This window comes from Castor canadensis, chromosome 7, assembly GCF_047511655.1.
Source record: "Castor canadensis chromosome 7, mCasCan1.hap1v2, whole genome shotgun sequence".
Taxonomy (NCBI): domain Eukaryota; kingdom Metazoa; phylum Chordata; class Mammalia; order Rodentia; family Castoridae; genus Castor; species Castor canadensis.
In genome coordinates, this window is record NC_133392.1 from 128,713,676 (window position 1) to 128,734,204 (window position 20,529).

The window sequence follows — 20,529 nt, forward strand, 5'->3', positions numbered from 1 at the left end:
CACTTGTCAGAATTTGAGGGCCTTGCAGAGAGCAGCCCCACCTGGATCTCCATAGCTGCCCTGCACCACACCAGTGCTTCCCTGCCTCTGTACGGAGGAGCTATGGCCCCACTACTTGCAGGTCAGAACAGATCCAGAGCTCCTGACTTCTACCATAAAGGGAGGGACAAGCAGAATCCCATAGATGCCAGGAAGCATGGCTGTAAGTAAAGCCTGCTTTCGTTAGATTTAAGTTGCTTTGATTTGGTTTTAAAGAGCCTCTGGCCCTGCATCATCTGCCCCACTAAGATCTCTTAAAGCAGAGGCCTTCAGGTCCTTACCAACCTGGCAGAAGCAGCATTATGTGGAAACAAAAATGGCCTCAGAGTTATCTTTTATTTTTTTTTTTAGAGTTAGCTTTTTTTCTTCAGGGTTAACTCTTATCACCTGAGCCAGGCATTAGATGGTGGCCCCCTCCCCTTGTCAGGATGCTGACCTGCAGGCGCTGCCCACATTGATCATCTTGATGACATCATCAGCAGAGTTAACCAGATGCTCCTGCAGCCCCACCACTTGCACCTGTTGCTTGCTGTCTTCCAGCACACGTAACTTGGCCTTTTTGTTGAGTAGATCAAATAGCTATGCAAGATAGAAGGAATAAGCCTAAGGCCATAGGTGCCAGGCACTCTGCCCAACTCCTCCCTCCTACAGAGCCTGCCCTAACTTGGACAAGGACCAGCAGCAGAAAAGGCAGAGAGAATACCAGCTGATAGTTATCAGAGGGCATTGTACTTGGGGTTTGAACTGGTTTACCTCTATTCAGTTTGACTTTGCTACTTTATTAGCTGCATAAGCCTAGGAAAGTTACTGAACCACTCTGGCCTGTTTCCCACAGTCAAGTCAAATTATGTGCTTAGAATATCCTGTTAATAATAAAAATTAGCTATTTTTATTATCTAGATCCTGTGCTAGGGAAAAAAATTCTGCATAAGTATAGAGATCCCAGGCATTGATGGCTCACACCTGAAATCCTAGCTACTTGGAAGTTGAGATAAGGACAATTCCAGTTTGAAGTGAGGCCAGCTCAGGCCCCATCACCAAAATAACCAGTAGAAAATAAGCAGTAGAGTGTGTGCTTTGTAAACACAAAGCCCTGAGTTCAAACTCCAGTCCCACAAAAAAAAAAAGTGTAGTGATAATATAGAAATTTAAAGAGAGTTTTATATACAGGGAGGCGTGTATGTCAATGAGAACATTCATAATCAGGGGAGGAAGATTATGAAGGGGGGAGAGGGTTCAAGAGAGAACAGGACACACACAAAGCAAATCCTTCCCCTGAGAGGAAGCCCTGAGGAGTATTCCTGCTATACTTGTTGAGCTTGGGTGCCATCTGACCCTCAGATGAAACCTCTTATACACACCAAGGGAGAGTGGCTCAAAGGCTTGACAGCTAACAGGTTGGGTGGCTTCTGTAACTTCTAGCCAATTGCAAAGATTTAGAAAGTCAGAGGCCCCCATCAGCATAGACAGGGGGCTGCCTGACTACTACCTTCCCATTGTAGATCTCGAAGAATGTCACATAGACTTCCAGGCCCAGGTTCCGGTAGCGGGACTGATTCTTCAAGAGGAACACATCCCGAGCTAAGGGGGAAAGCCTGGATAAGTTAAGCAACTTGCCTTTCTGTGCCCAATTCCAATGAGGCAAAACATATTACTTACAGGCCATTGCGTAGATCCCTTTCGATGCATTTTGAGCTTTACCAGACAGGTCTCCACCCATAGTCTGCAAATGGAAAATGTAGACAACCATGGTAAGAGCTCTTAGCCTAGGCCAGAGCACTGCTGGCTCTACTGCCACAGTGGGCCACACCAAAGCCAAGAGGTTGGACATGCTAAAGTCCCTCCCAGCATCTGGCATGGCAAGGGACTTTGTGCAAGAAAGTCATTGTCTTCCTTTTCAGGGATCTAGTGTGGCACTATAGGAAGTATTCTCTCTTTGCCAGATTTGAATACTCACATGTGTCTTGCCACTTCCTGTCTGCCCATATGCAAAACAAGTTGCTTTTCCTCCTTCGAAAATTGTTTGTACCAGTGGTCTTGCTGTGAACCTAGGAGAAAGGATGGAATAGAAGGGAAGAGCATTTGTACAGTCATCCCTTGCTGTCCATGAGGGGTGGGAGGTGAGGGTGATCTAGCTGGCTAGGTGGTATCCCCTTCCTCCCTCAGTGCTCCATGTGAGGTGCTGTGGAAAGCTGTGTGCTCAAAGAGGATAACCTTCCCCGATAGAGCCCATTCTTCAGTCAAGGGTATACTAGTACCTGCGCTCCCCTATTAGAACCTCCAAACAAGCTCTCAAGGTCCAAGGGGGACTGGTTCCAGGAACCCCTTGCAGATACTTAGGGAAAATAACCTACACATATCTTTCCATAATCTCTAGATTGTTTATACCTAATACAATGTAAGTGCAAGGTAGTTGTTATACTATACCACATCATTTAGGAAAGAATGACAAGAAAAAAATTCTATACATGTTCAGTACAGACACAATCTTTTCTCAATTATTATCAGTCTGCAGTCGGTTGAACCCACAGATGTAGAACCCATATATGTGGAGGGCCAAGGGTAGCTACTGCCAAAATGTACTCCCTAGAAATGCTCCACTGCCAAACTCCCAGGGTCCTTGATACCTTCTAAGTAGAGCATTTCTCTCCTGCCTCAGTCCTGGCAGGAGGTCCAACCTCATCCTGACCTCATTAACAAATCTGAACTACTAGCTAATTGAGAAGTGGTGGGTAGAGTGCTGGACTGACCTGCTAGGGCAGGCAGGGGGCCAGTACTTTGAGCCATCCAGCCCCTCCTCTGACCCTGGAGACCTAAGAGGAAAACTGAGCTTAGCAGATTACTTCTAGCACAAGATACAGGGGAAACCCAAGCCTAAATTTTTTTTTCTTTTTTCTTGGTGGAGCTGCGGTTTGAACTCAGGGCCTCACACTTGCTAAACAGGTATTCTAACTATCTGAGCCACTCTGCCAGTCCTTTCGTGTGATTTTTTTTTTTTTTTTTTTTTTAAAGATAGGGTCTCCCAATTTATTTGCCTGGGGCTGGCTTTGGAACTATGATCCTCCTGAGTAGCTAGGATTATAGGCATGAGCCACTGGTGCCTGGCTAAAAAAATGTTTTTTTAATACATCAAGTCTGAAATATTTTGTGCATTGTGGACTATACAGAGTTTCTGTCACATTTTCCTTTATTTCTTTTCTCTTTTCCTTTCTTCTTCTTCTTTTTTTTTTTCCCCACAGTGTCATGTTAAGTAGTAGCCTGGCTAGCCTCAAAGTGTCCATCTTCCTACCTTGGCCTCCTGAGTGCTAGGATTTACAGGCATGTACCACCATGCCCAGCTTCTTTTTTTGATTGAAAAACCCTTTAAGTTGGAGGAATGGCTCAAGTGGTAGAGTGCCTGCCTAGAAAGGGCAAGGCCCTGAGTTCAAACCACAGTAAAAAAAATAGAAAAGAAAAACACTTTAAGCCAGGGGTGGTGGCTCTCATAAGCAATCCTAGCACTTGGGAGGCTGAGGCTGGAGGGTAGAGTTTGAGACCAGTTTGGGCTACATTTTGAGTTCAAGGCCAGTCCAGGCTATACATAATAAGATTCTCTCTCAAAAAAAAACCCCAGTGGCTAGGGAAGTAGCTGAGCAGTAGAGCACTTGCCTAGCATGCACAAGGCTCTGGATTCAAACCCCAGCACTGAAAAATAAACAGAGAGATCGACCTTTAAAAAAAAACCTTTAAAAACATAAAAACTAGTTTTGGTTTGAGGGCCATAAGTAAAGGATCATTTGTCAGACACGGCCTATGAACCAGTTTGTCACCCTTTGCTATAGACTAGTGCTGTCTGTATTGGGCACTGGTGGCTCACACCTATAATTCTAGCTACTCAGGAGGCAGAGATCAGAAGGATCATGGTTGGAGGCCAGCCTGGGCAAATAGCTCTCAAAACCCTATCTCAAAAATGACCAATGTAAAAAAGGACTGACAAAGTAGCTCAAGTGTTACAGCACCTGCCTACAAGCATGAAGCTCTTGAGTTCAAGCCCCAGTACCATCAACAAAATAAAAAAGAATAGTGCTGTCTAATAGAACTTTCTATAATGATGGACAAGTTCTCTTCTTTTGTTTTGGTGAGACTGGGGTTTGAACTCAGGACTTCACATTTGCAAGCTCTACTTCTTGAGCCATATCTCCAATCCATTTTGTTATGGTTAATTTTGGAGACGAGGTCTTGTGAACTATTTGCCCGGGCTGGCCTCAGGCCACGATCCTCGATCTCAGCCTCCCAAGCAGCTAGGATTACAGGCAAGAGCCAGATCTGCTGAATTCTTAACTTAATTTTCACTTTTATGTACATTTCAATGAGGCTACAGCGTACCATATTGGAAGAGCAGAATTAGAGTTACCTGAATCTATTAAGACTAGTGGTAATGGTAATACTTCATTTATGACTCACTCAAAGATGGGCTGCTAAAGCTGCAAAGGGACATATGGGAGGCCCCAAATAAGGCCTTCCTGGTACCTGGGGCCAGAGCTTCATAAAAACATGACAGGCCAGGAGGGGTTTGGAATTCAGCATGTATGAGTTACCATAATGTCCAACATCAAAAAAGAGGAGGGGATACTAGAGGGGACACAAGGAGGAATTAAAAATAGGCAACAAACTAACCTGTAGACAACTTCATTTGATGCTGTTTCATCAAATGCAAAGTCAAAACAGAATGCCTGGTTCTCTAGATACTTTGTTAAGTCCACTTTTAATTTGGGTTCATGCACGAAGAGAAGGCACTTGCTAGGAACCGAAATCACATCGATTTCTTTCTTGGCTAGTTCTGCAGAAGGAGAATATTTCAGGGGCTGCTCCATGGTCACAGGTAAACCTCAGTCAGTCTGGTGTCTCCTTCTGACTAATGGGCTTACCTTGCTTATTCAAAGGGCGTTTCCTAACACAGACACAAATCCTGTGCTCTTCAATCTACAAGAGGATGAGAGGAGACACCAAAGGGAGAAGGGTCAGAGCAGTATCAAAAGAAAGTTTGTCCACACCTCCTCCCCTGGCCAAGTCAAGGGACAAGACCTAACACTAGGACCCCAGCCTCTCCCATTAGTCACTATAGAGCACAAGAAGGTTGCACTCAGTTTTCTCATTCTGCTGCCTTGAAGAATACTATTTTCATAAATCTTAGCAACACTCTAGGCCAACCTACACATTGGGGTTAGGGTACATTTTGTAAAAATTAGACTTTCACCTGAGCCTCACTATTTATAGCCCACCAAAGGGGATTAAAAGAAAGAAGGGAGAGAGGGATGGGAGGGATGGAGGGAAAGTGAAGAAGGGAGGGAGGGAGAGGAAGGGAGGGAAGGAGAGGAAGAAGAAGGAAGGAAAGGAAGGAAGGAAGAAAAGAAGGACGGGGAAGGGAGAAAGCAAGCCAGGTGTATTGGTACACACCTGTAATCTTTGGAGACTGAGGCAGGATTGCCAGTTTAAGGCCAGCCTAGGCTACAGACCAAAACCTTGTCTTAAAAAAGTGAGAAGGGAGGGATAGGGGTATGGTTCAAGTGGTAGAACACTTTCCTAGAATGTTGGAGACCCTGGGTTCTATCCCTAACACTGCAAAATATATAAATAAATAACTAGATAAGTAAATGGGAGGGGTACATGGCTCAGTGGTAGACTTTCTGTTCAGCATGCATGAGGCTGTGGGTTTAATCTCCAGCAAAGAAGAAACAAACAACAAGAACCAGGAGGGCGGGGCACCTCAGGTTGAGTGAAGATCCCTATATGCTTTCATTCCGATAACCATGAGTTTTCTGTCCCTTGATTTACTTACAGGATCAGTCATATTAAGTGGATGACATTCCAGAGTAGTACGATATTCTTTAATCATCCGGGCAAATTCCCAGTTTGGAAAGCTGTTGTCATACTCCTATTTGAAATAAAAGCAATAAAGGGTACACTGTTAAGATATTAAGTGCTCAAAAAAAAAAAAAAAAAAAGATATTAAGTGCTCTCAGACCCAGCAATAAGCGGCAGTAGTAACATCTTTTGTTACAACTTCATAGTTGACAAACCTCTCAGTCTGGCTCTTGACCAAGAAGTCAGGTACAAAGCCCTAGGAGCAGAGATTGGCAAGGAAGCCTAGGTATACATAGTAACTACCCTAGGAAGTAGAACAAGGGCTACTGTTCTACATTTCAGGAGGCACAGCAGTACTTTGGGTTTCCTTACAGCAATTAACCCAATTAAAGGGACTCCAGTTGCAGTTACCCCCACCCTGTGATACATGCAACTAGGTGGAACAAGTGGAAAGCAGGCAACTATGCCCAGCAATGGTACCACACTGCATGAGCATGTGATGGATTTTCCCATTAGTCAATCAGCATGAAGTATTGCTCATCTGAGGGCCTTGAAGTAACTTCTGAATTATGTATTTATTCTCTGAACAAACCTGGTAAGAAATCAATTAAATTTCCTAGATACCAGAATTGGAGCCTCAGAAATGCTGGCAACTGTATTTCTGTTGCCTTTAGTGAAGGATGCCTGTCCTAAAACCCTGACCCAAGCTCCCAGCTGGGTGTACCTGGGCTCAGGGACAGGGGCATGGGTTCAACTGGTACAGCATCTGCCCAGCAAGTAAGAGGCCCTGAATTCAAACCCTAGTATCACACCAAAAAAAAAAAAAAAAAGTACCTGGGCTCGTTTTATTCTTATTTCAGAGTTCTGGGCCCTTTTCTCTTCCCGCTTATTCTTCATTTTTTCCATTTCCTTCACAATACATGATTTCCTCCGAACTAGGGGGAAAAAGGAAGTCACTCTTTTACTCGTCTAGGTCAGTCTGCTGTTCTCTTGCTGTTTTGCTGAGTCCTGGGCCTTTCTCTGGAACAGGCCTTCTCTAGATCCTTGCCTTTAAATCACTACATGCAAGAAGAAGCAAGCATACATGTGATCCTTGGATGGACACATCCATGAAGTAATAATGACTTGGTTAATGTGAGGTAAGAGCAGTGACAATAGCACTCTAGTTCTGACCCAGACTCTATGCTTCTGTGGCTATTTTCTCAACAATCAAAAACAGGCCGGATAGCCCTGCTTTGTCTTGAGAGTCACCCTGGGCTATTCTTCAAGACCTTAGCTGTGATAACACCTCAACCATTATCAGAGGGATTCTACCCAATCTTTCACATCTTGTGAAAGATGGAGTCCACAGCCACATGAAAACATGCCTTCAAGGCGAAAAGAGGGATCTTGAACTCAGGTGTCCAAGTAGGCCAGATGTTAAATACCTACCCCATACTAGAAGCAGAAAAGCAGACAGCTTGGCACGTCTACCTGAGTTCACAGGGTTTGCAGAAGAGCTGCCTCGGATGGCGTGGACTTGCTCTTCCACCTCCTCGCTGACCATCGTCAATGGTATTTCAGCCACTGCAGAGCAGGAGGGCCTAATGGGGCCAGCTGTGGAGAACAAGATTCACTGGAGAAGCAGGCAGGCACATTGCAGCTGTCCTTATTTGGGCCAGGAGAAGGCTACTGCCTGCCAACTCAGCAAGGGCTCATGAGCAAATGTTGGGCTTTTCCCTTCACCTTGACCAATATCCAATATCCTAAACCTAACTACCCTCTCTGCAAGGTCAGGCTCCTGGGCTCAAAATATCCTTAAGGTGTGTGAATAGCTCAGTATTGGCCTTTTCAGGAAAGGAAAAGTACTTGGAGGCCTGACTCTGTGGACTTGACCCAAGTATGAATTCTTAGTTTGAATGGGCCTTTGGGAGAAAAGTCAAGCATTTCTGACTTCTCCAAAGTCTCGGAAATCCAGGTGGAGCAAACACTGAAAGACTGAAGAAAAAAAAAAAAAAAGCCAGGGATGTCAGGGAACTTAGGCAGCAACTAACTATATTAAATGAAGTCAACTGGGCAAATAGTTTGAGAGACCCTATCTCGAAAAATCCATCACAAAAAAACTCAAGGTAGTAGGCCCTGAGTTCAAACCCCAGTACTGCAAAAAGTAAAAAAGATACATGAGTGTGTTCAGTTTGTGAAAATTCATTGAACTATATATATATATATATGCCATGATAGGTGCACTTTTGAGGGAGAGCACCTTCATTACTCACTGGGAGCTGAAAACTGCTTGCGGGAGTTTGTAGACAGAGGCAGCTCCACCTCCATCTCATTTTCCTGAGCGGTGATGCGAACCTCTGAGACAGTAGACATTCGAGTGGAGCGGCTTCGAAGACCTGAAGAACCGAGGGCAGCAGCCAATCAGTGCTGCATGATCAAAAGGGGCCAAAGAGGAGGAGGGCAGACAGAAGCAAATATCCAAGACCCAGCCACCAGGAAAGAAGCCCAACAGGTTTCCATTCCTTCCTCCCAAGGAAAAGAAACATTAGGAATACCAAGTACTCGTGTCCCTTAAACTTATTTGTACACATTCTGCAAATCCAGGAGCTTCTAGGGGTTTGTGGCCAAACAATGTATATATATATATATATATACATATTTACATTTACTAACATATATATATATGTTAGTAAATGTAAAAATGATAAAAAAATAAAAAAACAAATCCAGGAGCTCCTAAAGGCAAAGGTATCTCTCATGAGAAAATATGTCTTGAGTACATGAAGGGAGCTAGAGCAAATCTGAAATTATTTCTGGAGAGACAGACCTATTCTCAGTCCTACCACCTTACAATCGTCCTGTACCTTCAAATGTCGGTAGGGCTAGGGATGTAACTCAGTGTTAGCATGCACAAAGCCCTGGATTCACTCTCCAGCAATACCACCAGTACAAAAACCATTAGGGCCTGTCATGGTGATACACATCTGCATTCCAGTACTCAGGAGGTTGAGGCATAAAGATCCCCAGTCTCAGATAAGCTTGGGATGAATAGCAAGATGGTTTAAAAGAAAAAACAAAACGAAACTATAGCTGGGTGCCGGTGGCTCATGCCTGTAATCTTAGCTTCTTGGGAGACTCAGATTGGGGATAGAGGTTCAAGGCTGGCCTGGACAAGTAGTTTGTGAGGACCCATCTCCAAAATTACCAGAGCAAAAATGGACTGGAAGCATGCATGGCTCAATTAGCAGAGCCCCTGCTTTGCAAGCATGAAGCCCTGAGCTCAAACCCCAATCCCACCAAAAAAAAAAAAAAAAAAAAATCTGAGAAAAGTTGTTACATCTGAACTCTTGTCAATTTCTAGAAATCTATATTGTTCCCTCCATGAGAAACAAAAAAAAATTGTCACTTATCAAATATTTCAAGTTGGGCTGGAGGCATGGCTCCAGTAGTAAGGCGCCTGCCTACCAAGTGTTAGTCCAAGTTCAGTACCACCAAAAAAAAAAAAAAAAATTCAAGTCATAAATTTGGAAACACATGGTTTCATAAAACCAAGCAAGTACCCAACAGAGCATCTGCTTTAGAAACCGTAAATTCAAACCCCAGTCTCACCAAAACAAAAACAAAAACTAATCAAGTACAACTTGCAATAAATTTTTGAGTGTCATACATTTAGACTAAAGGCTCTAGGTACAGACCATTCCCAACTTACAGTGGCTTCACTTATGATTTCCAACTTTATGATGGTGTGAAAATGATGCACGTTCATTAGAAACCAAATTTTGAATTGATCTTTCCCCAGGCTAGCAATATGCTGTAAAATACTATTTCAAGATCCTGGGGAGCAACTGTGAGCTGCAGCTCCCACTCAGCCGTGAGATCACAAAGATAAACACCTCATACTGTACAATGTCCTGTGCTGCTAAGCTATGATGATGCCCTGTAGGTTAGGTGTATTAAATGCCTTTTTTCTTTTTTTTTTCAGTACTAGGGTTTGAACTCAGGGCTTCATGCTTGCTGGCCAGGTGCCCTACCACTTGAACTACAAATGCATTTTGATATCCTTCAAGTCAAAACACATAATATTCTGATAAATCCATTGTATCAAAATATAATGTGTTTTAAGTTGGAGAGTATCTAAAATCCATTTCCTTCATAAAGAGCATGAACTATTACAATTTTCCTATTTCACAAATGATTTGCAATATTGAGTTTCACTTCTACTGTTGACCAAAATGTATACTTTAGGAGTTGTGGGGCTAAGGGTGTAGCTCAGTTGTAGAGCATTGCTCACTATGTAAGAGGCTCTGTGTTCACTCCTCAACACACACACACACACACACACACACACACACACACACACACACACATACATACACACAAGAAATTGTGCCAATATATCCTTGAGAATACACACATGGAATGGGACAGACCACCGTCATTCCCATCTCCCTGTACGATGTTATGGTACAACCAGCAAGACAGGGCCAGCACCATACCATCCAGACGCTGCCAAAGCTTGCAATGGTACCATCTTCCATAGGTTCCCAGAAACTTCAGGTAAGTATTTTCTGGGTTTCTAGAACAGTTGAATTATGTCAGGGATATGATGACCCCGGCACTACGATAGCTGTGCAGGTTCAGTGGCTTGAAAGGCACAGGTGGCTGTGAATAATAAGTTGTATTTTTTTGGACAGTTCATGTCTACTTTCACCCACTACAGTCACAGTCTATTGCAGTTAAAGTAGGTTTATGCTGACTACTGCTGCAGAGAAAGCCCAACCTTCTCATAAGAGAGTTCACATATCCATAGCACTTCCAGATTTTTTTGAGACAAGGTTTCCCCCTGTGTAGCTCAGGCTGACCTAAAATTCTGAATCTTTCTGCCTCAGCCTCCTGAGTGCTGGGATTACAAGCACATGCCACTGTATTCAGCATGATTGCTTTTCTAAACAGCCTAAGGGCTAGGGGAATGGTTCAAGTGCTAGAGCATTTGCCTAGCAAGCACAAGGCCCTGAGTTCAATCCTCAGTACCACCCAAATGTAAAAAAAAAAACAAGTTTCCCAGCCCAAACCTAAGTATCTGTTTTCCTATACTTGATCTTAGCCAAAAGGCTGCAAAGCAATTCTGTTTTTCTCATAGCCCCACTCTAAGGCACACTGTTCCCCTGAGGAAGCTGAGCCCTGAGAGAAGAAAGCAAGCCTAAGAGTGGCTGATTCCCATTATCCTTAGCACCAGGCTTGGATTCCACTCTGCACAAGTAAGCAAATTTTTTAAATGTACCAGTTTCTTAGAGGTGAGCTATAGGTTGGACTCTTCCTCACTAAGAAAGATGCTTGGAACACAAGGCAGGACTCAGCCCACATAGAAGTCACATGGTAACTTGGAACAACAAGTCTACTTCAATTTCCACAACTCTGAGTCATAGTATCATCATTTCCAGCACAAACACAATTACAACTGCCAGCAGAAATCCATTTACCTTCTTTTGGAGCGGGAATTTTGGAGTTGACTGATCTGCGTTTCTGTTTCTGAAAAAACAAAACAAACTACAATTTATGGCTCTTATCAAATCTCAAAGGCCTATCCTGGGCCCATGTGCTCCAGGCAGTCACAGAAAACAAATCAGTAGAGAGCTAATATATGAATTGACTCTCCCAGGACATTAGCTAAAGTCAGATGACAAGTACCTACCTGGACTGCTACATTTTCCTGCAGTGGCAGATTGTCCTTTGGATGTAAGGAAAGAAGCTGTAAGAGATCTGGGTTTACTGCGGCCACATCATCAAAGTCAATCTGCAAGAAGCAAGAGTTTCAGTGAAACAACATAGTGTTCAATCTAAATACATCTCTGCAATCAAGACCATGCCTAGATTTAGATTTTACTAACCCTAAATTCTACTAAGTACTAATAACTATAAAACAAGTAATCATTCCTTAGTAATGGTTTACCATCTAGATGGATATAGGTTTCTGATTTCCAAGCCAACAGTAGATTGTCAATGATGAGAATGAAGTGCAAAGGAAGGTAGCCAGGCAGGCAAACAGCAGTCCACGGTAGATCAAGGCCACTTGGCTCCCCTACCGTTGTGCTGGGCAGTGAGGTCCTGCTGGACACAGCCCCCTGAGCACTTTTTGCTGGATGACACAGAGGAGGAAACAAGTTCTAATTGTCTGGTGATAGTCAAAATGGAGGGCCCTTTAGGATATTATGGGCAGGAACAAGTTCCCGAAAGCTGCTACCTAACCCTAAGTCTACCTACATTTTCTACTGGGCTCAGAAACTTCTTCCCCAGTCATGGCTTCCTATTTACACCTGCAATGAGGTCACAATTCTGAGTTTACATCATCAGAGTCTGGCAACCTTTTAGGAACAACTCAAATTCAAACTTCACCAGCATAACTTCATAGCAGGTTCAAACATATCGAACTGGGCTAGAGGTGTACATGTAGCTCAGTGGTAGAGTACTTAAGCCACTCCACTAGCCCTAGAGTACTTGCCTAGAATGCATGCGGCCCTAGATTTGATCCCCAGCACCACAAAAGAACAAAAAGCACCAAATGAGTCCCAATTTGTTTATTATATTTTGAAATGGGACAGAGCTAAAGCATGTACTGTAAGGGGGAGGGTTTTACCACCTTGGTATACAACCTAATTTATTTACATATTTTTTGCAGAGCTGGGGTTAACACCCAGGGCCTCATGCATGCCAGGCAAGGATTCTATGAGCGACAACTCCAGACCAATTTATTTATTTTATTGTGATGGGTTTTTTTTTTTTTTTTTTTTTCAAGATAAGGTCTCATGAACTGTTTACCTGGACTGGCTTCAAACTACAATTCTCCTGACCTCTGCCTCCTAGCTAGGATTACAGGCGTGAGCCACCAGCACCCAGCCAACCTATATTTATTAACTGGCTTTTTTAAACATTTATTAGTCACAAGTAAGATAGTAGCATGAGAAGGAAGGTATTCAAAGATAAATTAAGTGAGTTCAAATTCTAAGGGGGAAGAGAAGCTATATGCACAAAGGGGTAGAAAACAAAGCAAGATGGAATAAGATGAGAAGAGGATCACTGGATGCAAAAGCTGGCAAGTACTTTAGTAACTACAATTCTGTCCATATTTCTTGCATAGCTACAGACCCTTAATTCACATACCTCTCTCCCTTTCCATTCCTTAAACTACAGAGATGACACAAAGATCAGAGTACTAACCCCAGAACTGACATTGATTCTCATACTGATGTCCACACTGAACATCCCAGAGGGAAGGAGCAAGAGTAAGAACATGAAGGCAGCAGGGCACCAAGCATGGCCAGAGTGGTGAGCTGCCACACCAGCCAGAATACTTTGGAGGCACAGAATGTAGTACTAAAAAAAGGTTGATTGGGGTCATAAAAAAGGTTCAGGAGGGGGCTGGTGGAGTGGCTTAAGTGGTAGAGCACCTGTCTTGTTAGGGTGAGGCCCTGAGTTCAAACCACCAGTACTGCCAAAAAAAGGCTCAGGGACTAGAAATGTAGCTCAGTGGTAGAATGTGTGATGTGTGTAAGGCCTTGGATGGATCCCTAGCACTGCAAAAAAAAAAAAAAAAGTTTAGTCCTTAGTCTAATGACAATATTTGAGCTGGGGTAAGACCCAATAAGATATCTAGATATATCTATAGAGCTCTCTTTCTCTCTCTACATATATATAATTTTTGAGACAGGATCTCAAGGGCAGGTCAAGAACTCACAATCCTCCTGCTTTAGCCTCTGTCTGCTGGGATTAAGAGATATATTTCTAACCAGGCAGTGGCTCATGCCTGTAATGCCAGCTACTCACAAGGCAAAGACAGGGAGGATTGTGATTCGAGGCCAACCTGGGCAAAAAGTTAGTGAGATCTCATCTCAACCAATAAGCTAGGCATTGTGATGCATGCCTTGTTATCTTGTGTACCTGTCATTCCAGCTAAGTATAAATAGGAGGATCGTGATCCAGGCCACCCTAGGCAAAAACAAGACACTATTTGAAAAGTAAGTAAAGCAAAAAAGGGATGTGATATGACTCAAGTAGTAGAGCATCTGCTTACCAAGTGTGAAGCCCTAAATTAGAAAACCCCAGTACCGTCCCACCCCCCTAAAGACATTTCTAAACAAACAATAAAAACCAGACCACGAGGAACTGATAATAGCTGGTTAAAAGGAATTTTAGTAGTCTTTTGTTTTTTAGAGACAGATATTGGAAAAATATTCAATTCCCGCATTTCTCAAATATATCACATAAATATCTGCACAACTAAATATCTGCACAACTACTATAAGCACTGTGTTAATTTTTCTTCACTGTGATAAAATATCTGAGCAAAACAACTTAAGAGAGGAAAGATTTATTTTGACTCACAGTTTTAGAGATTTCTGTTCATCATGGTGGGGAGGGCATGGCGGAGCAAGACAGCTCACATTATAGCAGCCAGGAAGCAGAGAGATGCTTTTTTCCCTTTTATTCCATCTGGCTCCCAGCCTATGGGTGTGCTGCCCACATTTAGAGCAGGTCTCACCTCCTTAGTCAATCTTCTCTGCAAACACCCTTATAGACAAACCCAGAGGTATGCTTTACCAATCTCCCAGGGGCTTCTCAATCCAATCAAGTTGACAATCAAATTAACCATTAGTGTACTAGGCTAAGCAAGTCCTTTACATGTGTTATCTCAGTACACTCCATGAGGGTCCAGGTATGTACTTTATTTGTGTTTGTAGTTCTAGCACCCAACACATTATCTAGTATTGGGGAACTAATCTAAAAGTTCTTCAGTCCTCACAACTTTGTGAAGAAGATATTATCATCTTCACTTTATAGATGAGGAAACTAAATTTGTAAGGGCAGAAACATGCCTGAGAACATAAGAGGGAGAGACAGACTAGAACCCAGGTTTTAATATTCACAGCCCAGTGACCTTTTCACAGCATCATAATGCCTCTAGAACACAAACCCTTAGCTACATATCCCTTCTTTTCAAAATCATTCCAAGGCTCCCCACTAAATCTAAGCATCTCTAAGGTGCCAGAAATAAAAACTCTAGACTCTTTTCAGCTCTTTTGCTGCTGCCAAAGCATCCTGAGTCCTCTACTGCCTGTGGCCAGCTTTTTCACTAGACCCAATGAGTTCCATTTTGCCACTTCAGCTCAGCAACTTTCCACCTCTGAGCTACTCTAATAATACTCATCTGTGCCATTCATCACAAGTTGCCTTGTTATTGGTGTTTCAAAAATATACTTAGGTCTTCCCACCTGGGTTACTGATTTTGTTACCTGATATTACAGGTAGTGTGTACTCAGAACCTAGCTTAGGTGAATGAGCAAGGCTTTAGGACTCTCTGCAGTTTGCTTTCTACAACACACCAGAAACTGTTAATTGCTTCAATTTAGAACAGGCCTGGCCAGTCATGGTGGTGCATGCCTATAATCCCAGGACTTGGGAGCCTGAGGCAGGAGGATCATGAGTTCCAGGCCAGTCTGGGCTACATAGACTGTCTCAAGGGAAAAACAATAACAAAAAATGAACAGGCCTGACTAAATAAAATCCCAATGCATTCAAAGATGGGAGACTGCAGAGGACAGCACAGCATCATTGGCTCTTTAGGAACTGGAGGAGTGGCTCAAGTGCTAGAGCACCACCCTAACAAGCATGAGGTCCTGCGTTCAAACCCCAGTACCACCCTCCAAAAAATAAAAGAAACTAGGCTCTCTCAGAGATTCCATTTCCACACAGATCCTTTGCATAGGATGATGTTAAATGTGGTGGAATTGTTGTCATAGAACTTACCTCTTTGCCTTTTGTGGCATCTCCTTCTGTCCATTCCACTGAAACGCAGGATTTCTCCAAGTTCACAGTACTTATGTTGGCGCTGTGAATTAAGCCTATGTATGAAAAAACCAGGGTTACCAATCTGTCTACTGAGACAGATCCACTTTGCTTTTGAATCCCCACAGACTTCCTATGTAAGAGTCTACCTTGAAAACGACAGCTGATTTTTTCTTTGGGGGGGGTAAAAAAAAAAACCCTCTAAGAGAGACAAACAGACCTGGCGTGGGGGTGGGGTAGGTTTACCCTTAGAACTTCTCCAGTGAGGCTCTGGGAACAGGTCTTAAAACCCAGCTGCATGGGATAAGGGTTCATCCCACTCAAAAGAGTCTGCAATAGCATGATGGCATGTGTAAGCAGGGAATTCACTATTGTCCTCAGGCTAGCTGTTCCTGAACACAGCACCAAAAGTTTGACCCCCTCGGGTTTCCTTAACTCAGTTTTGGCGGTCTTCCCATTCTCTTAATGACATGGTATTAGACCTGCCAGAGCTGCAATAGCTGCTTAACCAAAATAGAGGACTGGATTACCCGCTCCTTAAGAGCAGGAATCTTGTCTTGTTTACTTTGACTCTTATACTGCAACTGTGCAATATTTCTGAAAAGTAGACGGTCTAGGAAGCCCACAAGGACAGTGCAGTTTCAGGGGAGAATACTGTAAGGAAGTAAATCTACCGGCCCAAATTTCTCTATAAGGTCCAATCACCTCGGAGGAACTCCACCCACTCTCAGAGAACAGTCAACGCAGAAGTTCTACACTGTATAGGGAACACTGAGTGCCAGTGCAGAAACACCGATACTCTGGGTGGTGGGGGAGGGAATCCCCTACAGGGTCCCAGGGCCCGGCCGTTTGGGGGGCAGGGCAATAACCTCAGCAGTCTCACTGCTCACGGGTGCTTTTAGCCTCGGGACCCCACCCCTCACCATTACTTCGCTGGATCTTGATGGTGAGACCAGGAAACAAGCGGGCCTGAAGCGATGGGTCCATGGGCATTCGGAAGTCTTCCAGGAAAAGAAATACTCAAAGGCAAAGACACCACAACTCTCCAATCCCTAAGCAGTCTCAACGCCGCATAAACCGCCGCAGTTTAAATCCCGCGCGCCGGCGTCCCTGACAACGTCATCACGCTACTGCCGGCCTGACTTCCTTGGATCAGCATCGCCCCGCGAAACCTTGTGGGATATGTAGTCTTGGTCAGGCTTCCGGCTTCCGGGACCGCCCACTTGTCGGGCCACATCCTTCAGCGCTGTGCCTTGTGAGAACGTCGTCAGGCTTCCTGGTCCTGGCAGTCTGCTCCTGGCTTTATAGCTGGTCTGACCTCTGCTCCCGGGTTTTCCTGAAAACTGAGAAACTTCTGTGTGTTTGAATTAGGGCTCTGGGCTGCTACAGGCACGAGTTCAAATTTGAGCTAACTCGGTGACTTTGAAGTCGAGCTGGAGGCGTGACTCAAGCGATAGGACTTCTAGAAAGCATGAAGCCTGAGTTCAAACCCCAGTACCACCAAAAAAAAAATCCCTAAACTAAATTTATTGTAATTTTGCCATTTCTTTCTTTTTTGAGACAGGATGTCCTCTGTCACTCATGGTGGCCTTGAATTTTCAATCCTCCTGCTCAGCCTCCCTAGTTTTGGTATTACAGACCTGCACCTACTCAACCAGACCACCATGCACAGCTTAATTTTACCTTTTTTTTTTTTTTTTTTTTTTGTGGCACTGGGTTTTGAACTGAGGGCCTCACACTTGCTAGGCAGGAGCTCTTAGTTTGAGCCACTCTGCCAGCCCTTTTTTTGTGATGGGATGTTTTTGAGATAGGGTCTCTCAAACTATTTGCCTGGACTGGCTTTGAATTGTGATCCTCCTGACCTCTGCCTCCTGAGTAGCTAGGATTTCAGGCGTGAGCCACCAGCTCCTGGCTCAAGGGACCTGTTGAATGGATATATAAGCTAATAATTTAGGGAGAAATCAAGGTCAGAGATTATAATTTGGCAGTCAGCATTATGCACTTGATATTTGCTTGTTTTTTGAGACAAGGTCTGGATGTGTAGCCCAGGCTGACTGTGAACTCCTGCTTCAGCTCCCCAGTGTTGGGATTACAAGTGTGTGCCACCACACCCAACTGATGCAGATGGTATTTAGAGTCAGGAGAGAGCTCTGAGGAAGAGGATATAGATGGAGATGAGAAGAAGATAGTGGAGCCATAGGGCATGCCAACATTTCAAGGTAGGGGAGGAGAAGAGGAGCCAACAAAGCCGATGGGATAAGGGTGGTTTGAAGGGATAAGGGTGGTTTGAGGGGATAAGAAAAACCAGGTGTGGGAGGGCTGTTTCAGAAGCCAAGTAAGGGAGTGAAAAAGGAGTATGTACATAACTGGAAAGCTGCTCAAAGGTCAGGTAAGAAGAAGACACAGGGGCAGGAGGTGTGGCTAAGTGGTAGAGTGCCTGCCTAGTAAGCATGAAGCCCTGCGTTCAAACCTTAGTACCTCCAAAAATAAAGAAGAGGACCCAGAAGTATCCTTTGAATTTGCTAGTACCTAAGTCATTAATGACCTTGAGTAGTCTTGGCATAATGTTGATGGTGAGAACTAGAATAGAGAGAAAATGGATGGAATATTGTTTACATACTTATATAAAAAAGAATAAAGATGTGTGGAAATGATAAACACTAAGATACTTGAGAGTGGTTCACTAATATGGTTAGAAAACAATGTTTCAACTAAATTGATATTTTATTTATTGATTTGTGTGTGTGTGTGTGTGTGTGTGTGTGTGCTGGGAACTGAGTCCAGGACTTTGTACATGTTAAGCTGGAGCTACACCTCCAGCCCTGATATTTTATCTTTGTGGTGTTAGGGATCAAAGTCAGAACCTCACTCACAAAAGTGCTCTACCACTGAGCTACATCCCCAGTCATAATTGACATCTTTAAACTACATTTGTGCTACTTTTTTAACCTTTAACACTCATTACGTGAGAATCAACTAAAGTTAGGTCTTCTCTGTCAAAGGAGTTAATGTCTAACTATCATTGTGTGGATGCCAGCTAACCTCCCCAATTGTTGCCTGCATGCTTTGTGAAACATTGCTTGACTCTGCAAGGTTCTTGTGGTCAAAGAGCTGTTTACCCACAGGTGCCCTAATCTTGATGAGTAAAATGTCAGCTCCTGTCCCCTATCTTTAGGAGACCTTGAGAAATCACTTTCCTCACTGAGCTGTAAAAATGTCACTGCATTGGAAAACCTTGCCCTTACCCCAAATTATAGCTGGCCAATCAGGAATATTGTGAACCCAAACCCATCCATTAGGGTGAGGGGCAGAGAGATTAAAAAATGAGCCAACTTCCAGTGGTGGCTCATGCCTGTAATCCTAGCTACTCAGGAGGCAGAGATCAGGAGGACCGTGGTTCGAAGCCAGCCAGCCCAGGCAAATAGTTCATGAGACCCTATCTTGAAAAAAAACCTGTCACTTGAGCTAGTGGAATAGCTCAAGAAGTAGGCCCTGAGTTCAAGCCCCAGCACCAAAACAAAAAAAAAGGAAGGTTCCTTATTATACATCCGTAATTCCTGCACTTGGAAGCCTAAGGCAGGAGGATAGAGAGCTTGAGGTCAGCCAGGGTATATCACAAGAGTGTTTCAAAAAATAAAACACAAAAAAGATAAGGAAGGATATTGCTAACATAAGCATGGGGCAGAAACAAGCAAGAAGAACCAATTGGAAAGTTTAGGTTTGAAATTTTTTGTAGTTGAAATTCATACATGGATTGAATAGCAGAAATATTACAGCCCCAAATGAAATGGTGAGTAGTGAGATCAGGGTGAGGATTCATGCTGAAGGCATCAGGAAGGGATAAAGAAAACAAGGAAGTCTAAAAACAAATGATCCAATTGTCTGACACACGTGGTTATTGGCTAATCCAGCAGTCATTCCTAGCTTCCTGGTTCCTTATTCATATACACTTTAGACAAGGGAAAAAGCTTTATACTTGCTTTCCTAGACCCTCATGCAGTTACAGCTGGTCATGTGACACAGTTCTGGCAGTGAGATATAAATGGGTATTCTGGGGGGCTTGTGGGCAAGAGGTTGTTTTTTAATAGATGGGAATGATATAGAGGAGGCTTCACTTATGTCAACATGTCATCCTTTTTTTTTCTTGCCACGGACATGGATGTTCTTGCTGGAGTTGTGTCACCCACCTTGTGATCATGAAGTAGGTGATAGTCATCAGGTTAAATAAAAAGCTAACATGCTCAGGACAGTCAAGTAGAAAAGCAGGATGAGCCCAGGAGGGTTCTTGATAGTTGAGCAGTAGAACCAATGCTAGCAACCACCTCCACCCATATTTTCTAAACTACCACATCCATACTTCCTGTGTGAACATGAAATAAAACAAAAACCCACCTATTTCTTAAATTGAAAACATTTTTAAGCTGGGCATGGTGGTGCGGCCTGTAATCACAGCACTTGGGGACTGAGGCAGGAAGATGAAGAGACTGGGACAGCCTGGGCTTTAAGGGGACAACCTGTCTCAAAAAAAAAAAAAAAAAAGAAGTAATACTTAAAGGACTGGAGATGTAGTGCAGTGGTAGAGTGCCTGCCTAGCATGTACAAGGAGGCCCTGGGCTCAGTCCCAGTACAGCAAAACACACAACAAAAAGCACTGTGTAGTTGTGAGTGTGTGTGTGTGTGTGGCAGTACTCACCTGTAATCCTAGCAGTTGGGAGGCTAAGGCAGGACAGTGGAGTTTTAGGTCAGTTTGGACTATTTAGCAAGAACTTCCCTCAAAAAATCAAACCAAACCAAAACAAAAACCCTTGAGTGTTGGGTTGTGTT

General features: G+C 43.6%; 1 protein-coding gene across 3 annotated transcripts in view; it reads right to left on the reverse strand.

The window, feature by feature from the left end:
- Nucleotides 1–20,529, reverse strand: part of Kif2c (kinesin family member 2C) — a 61,519-nt gene that overhangs the window by 5,525 nt on the left and 35,465 nt on the right. Inside the window, exons 2-15 of one of the 3 annotated variants that reach the window (XM_074080309.1) lie at nt 16,629–17,048; nt 15,667–15,761; nt 11,558–11,659; nt 11,346–11,394; nt 8,139–8,261; nt 7,315–7,479; nt 6,718–6,818; nt 5,858–5,953; nt 4,947–5,001; nt 4,696–4,858; nt 1,997–2,087; nt 1,699–1,762; nt 1,529–1,620; nt 476–618 (exon numbers count right to left, since the gene is read on the reverse strand). In XM_074080309.1, the coding sequence (XP_073936410.1) occupies nt 476–618; nt 1,529–1,620; nt 1,699–1,762; nt 1,997–2,087; nt 4,696–4,858; nt 4,947–5,001; nt 5,858–5,953; nt 6,718–6,818; nt 7,315–7,479; nt 8,139–8,261; nt 11,346–11,394; nt 11,558–11,659; nt 15,667–15,761; nt 16,629–16,698 (1,409 nt within the window). In that variant the 5' untranslated portion in view covers nt 16,699–17,048. Of the gene's footprint in view, nt 1–475; nt 619–1,528; nt 1,621–1,698; nt 1,763–1,996; nt 2,088–4,695; nt 4,859–4,946; nt 5,002–5,857; nt 5,954–6,717; nt 6,819–7,314; nt 7,480–8,138; nt 8,262–11,345; nt 11,395–11,557; nt 11,660–14,244; nt 14,431–15,666; nt 15,762–16,628; nt 17,049–20,529 lie in introns of those variants that run through there. The other 2 variants (XM_020183425.2, XM_074080310.1) reach the window with 2 other exon arrangements.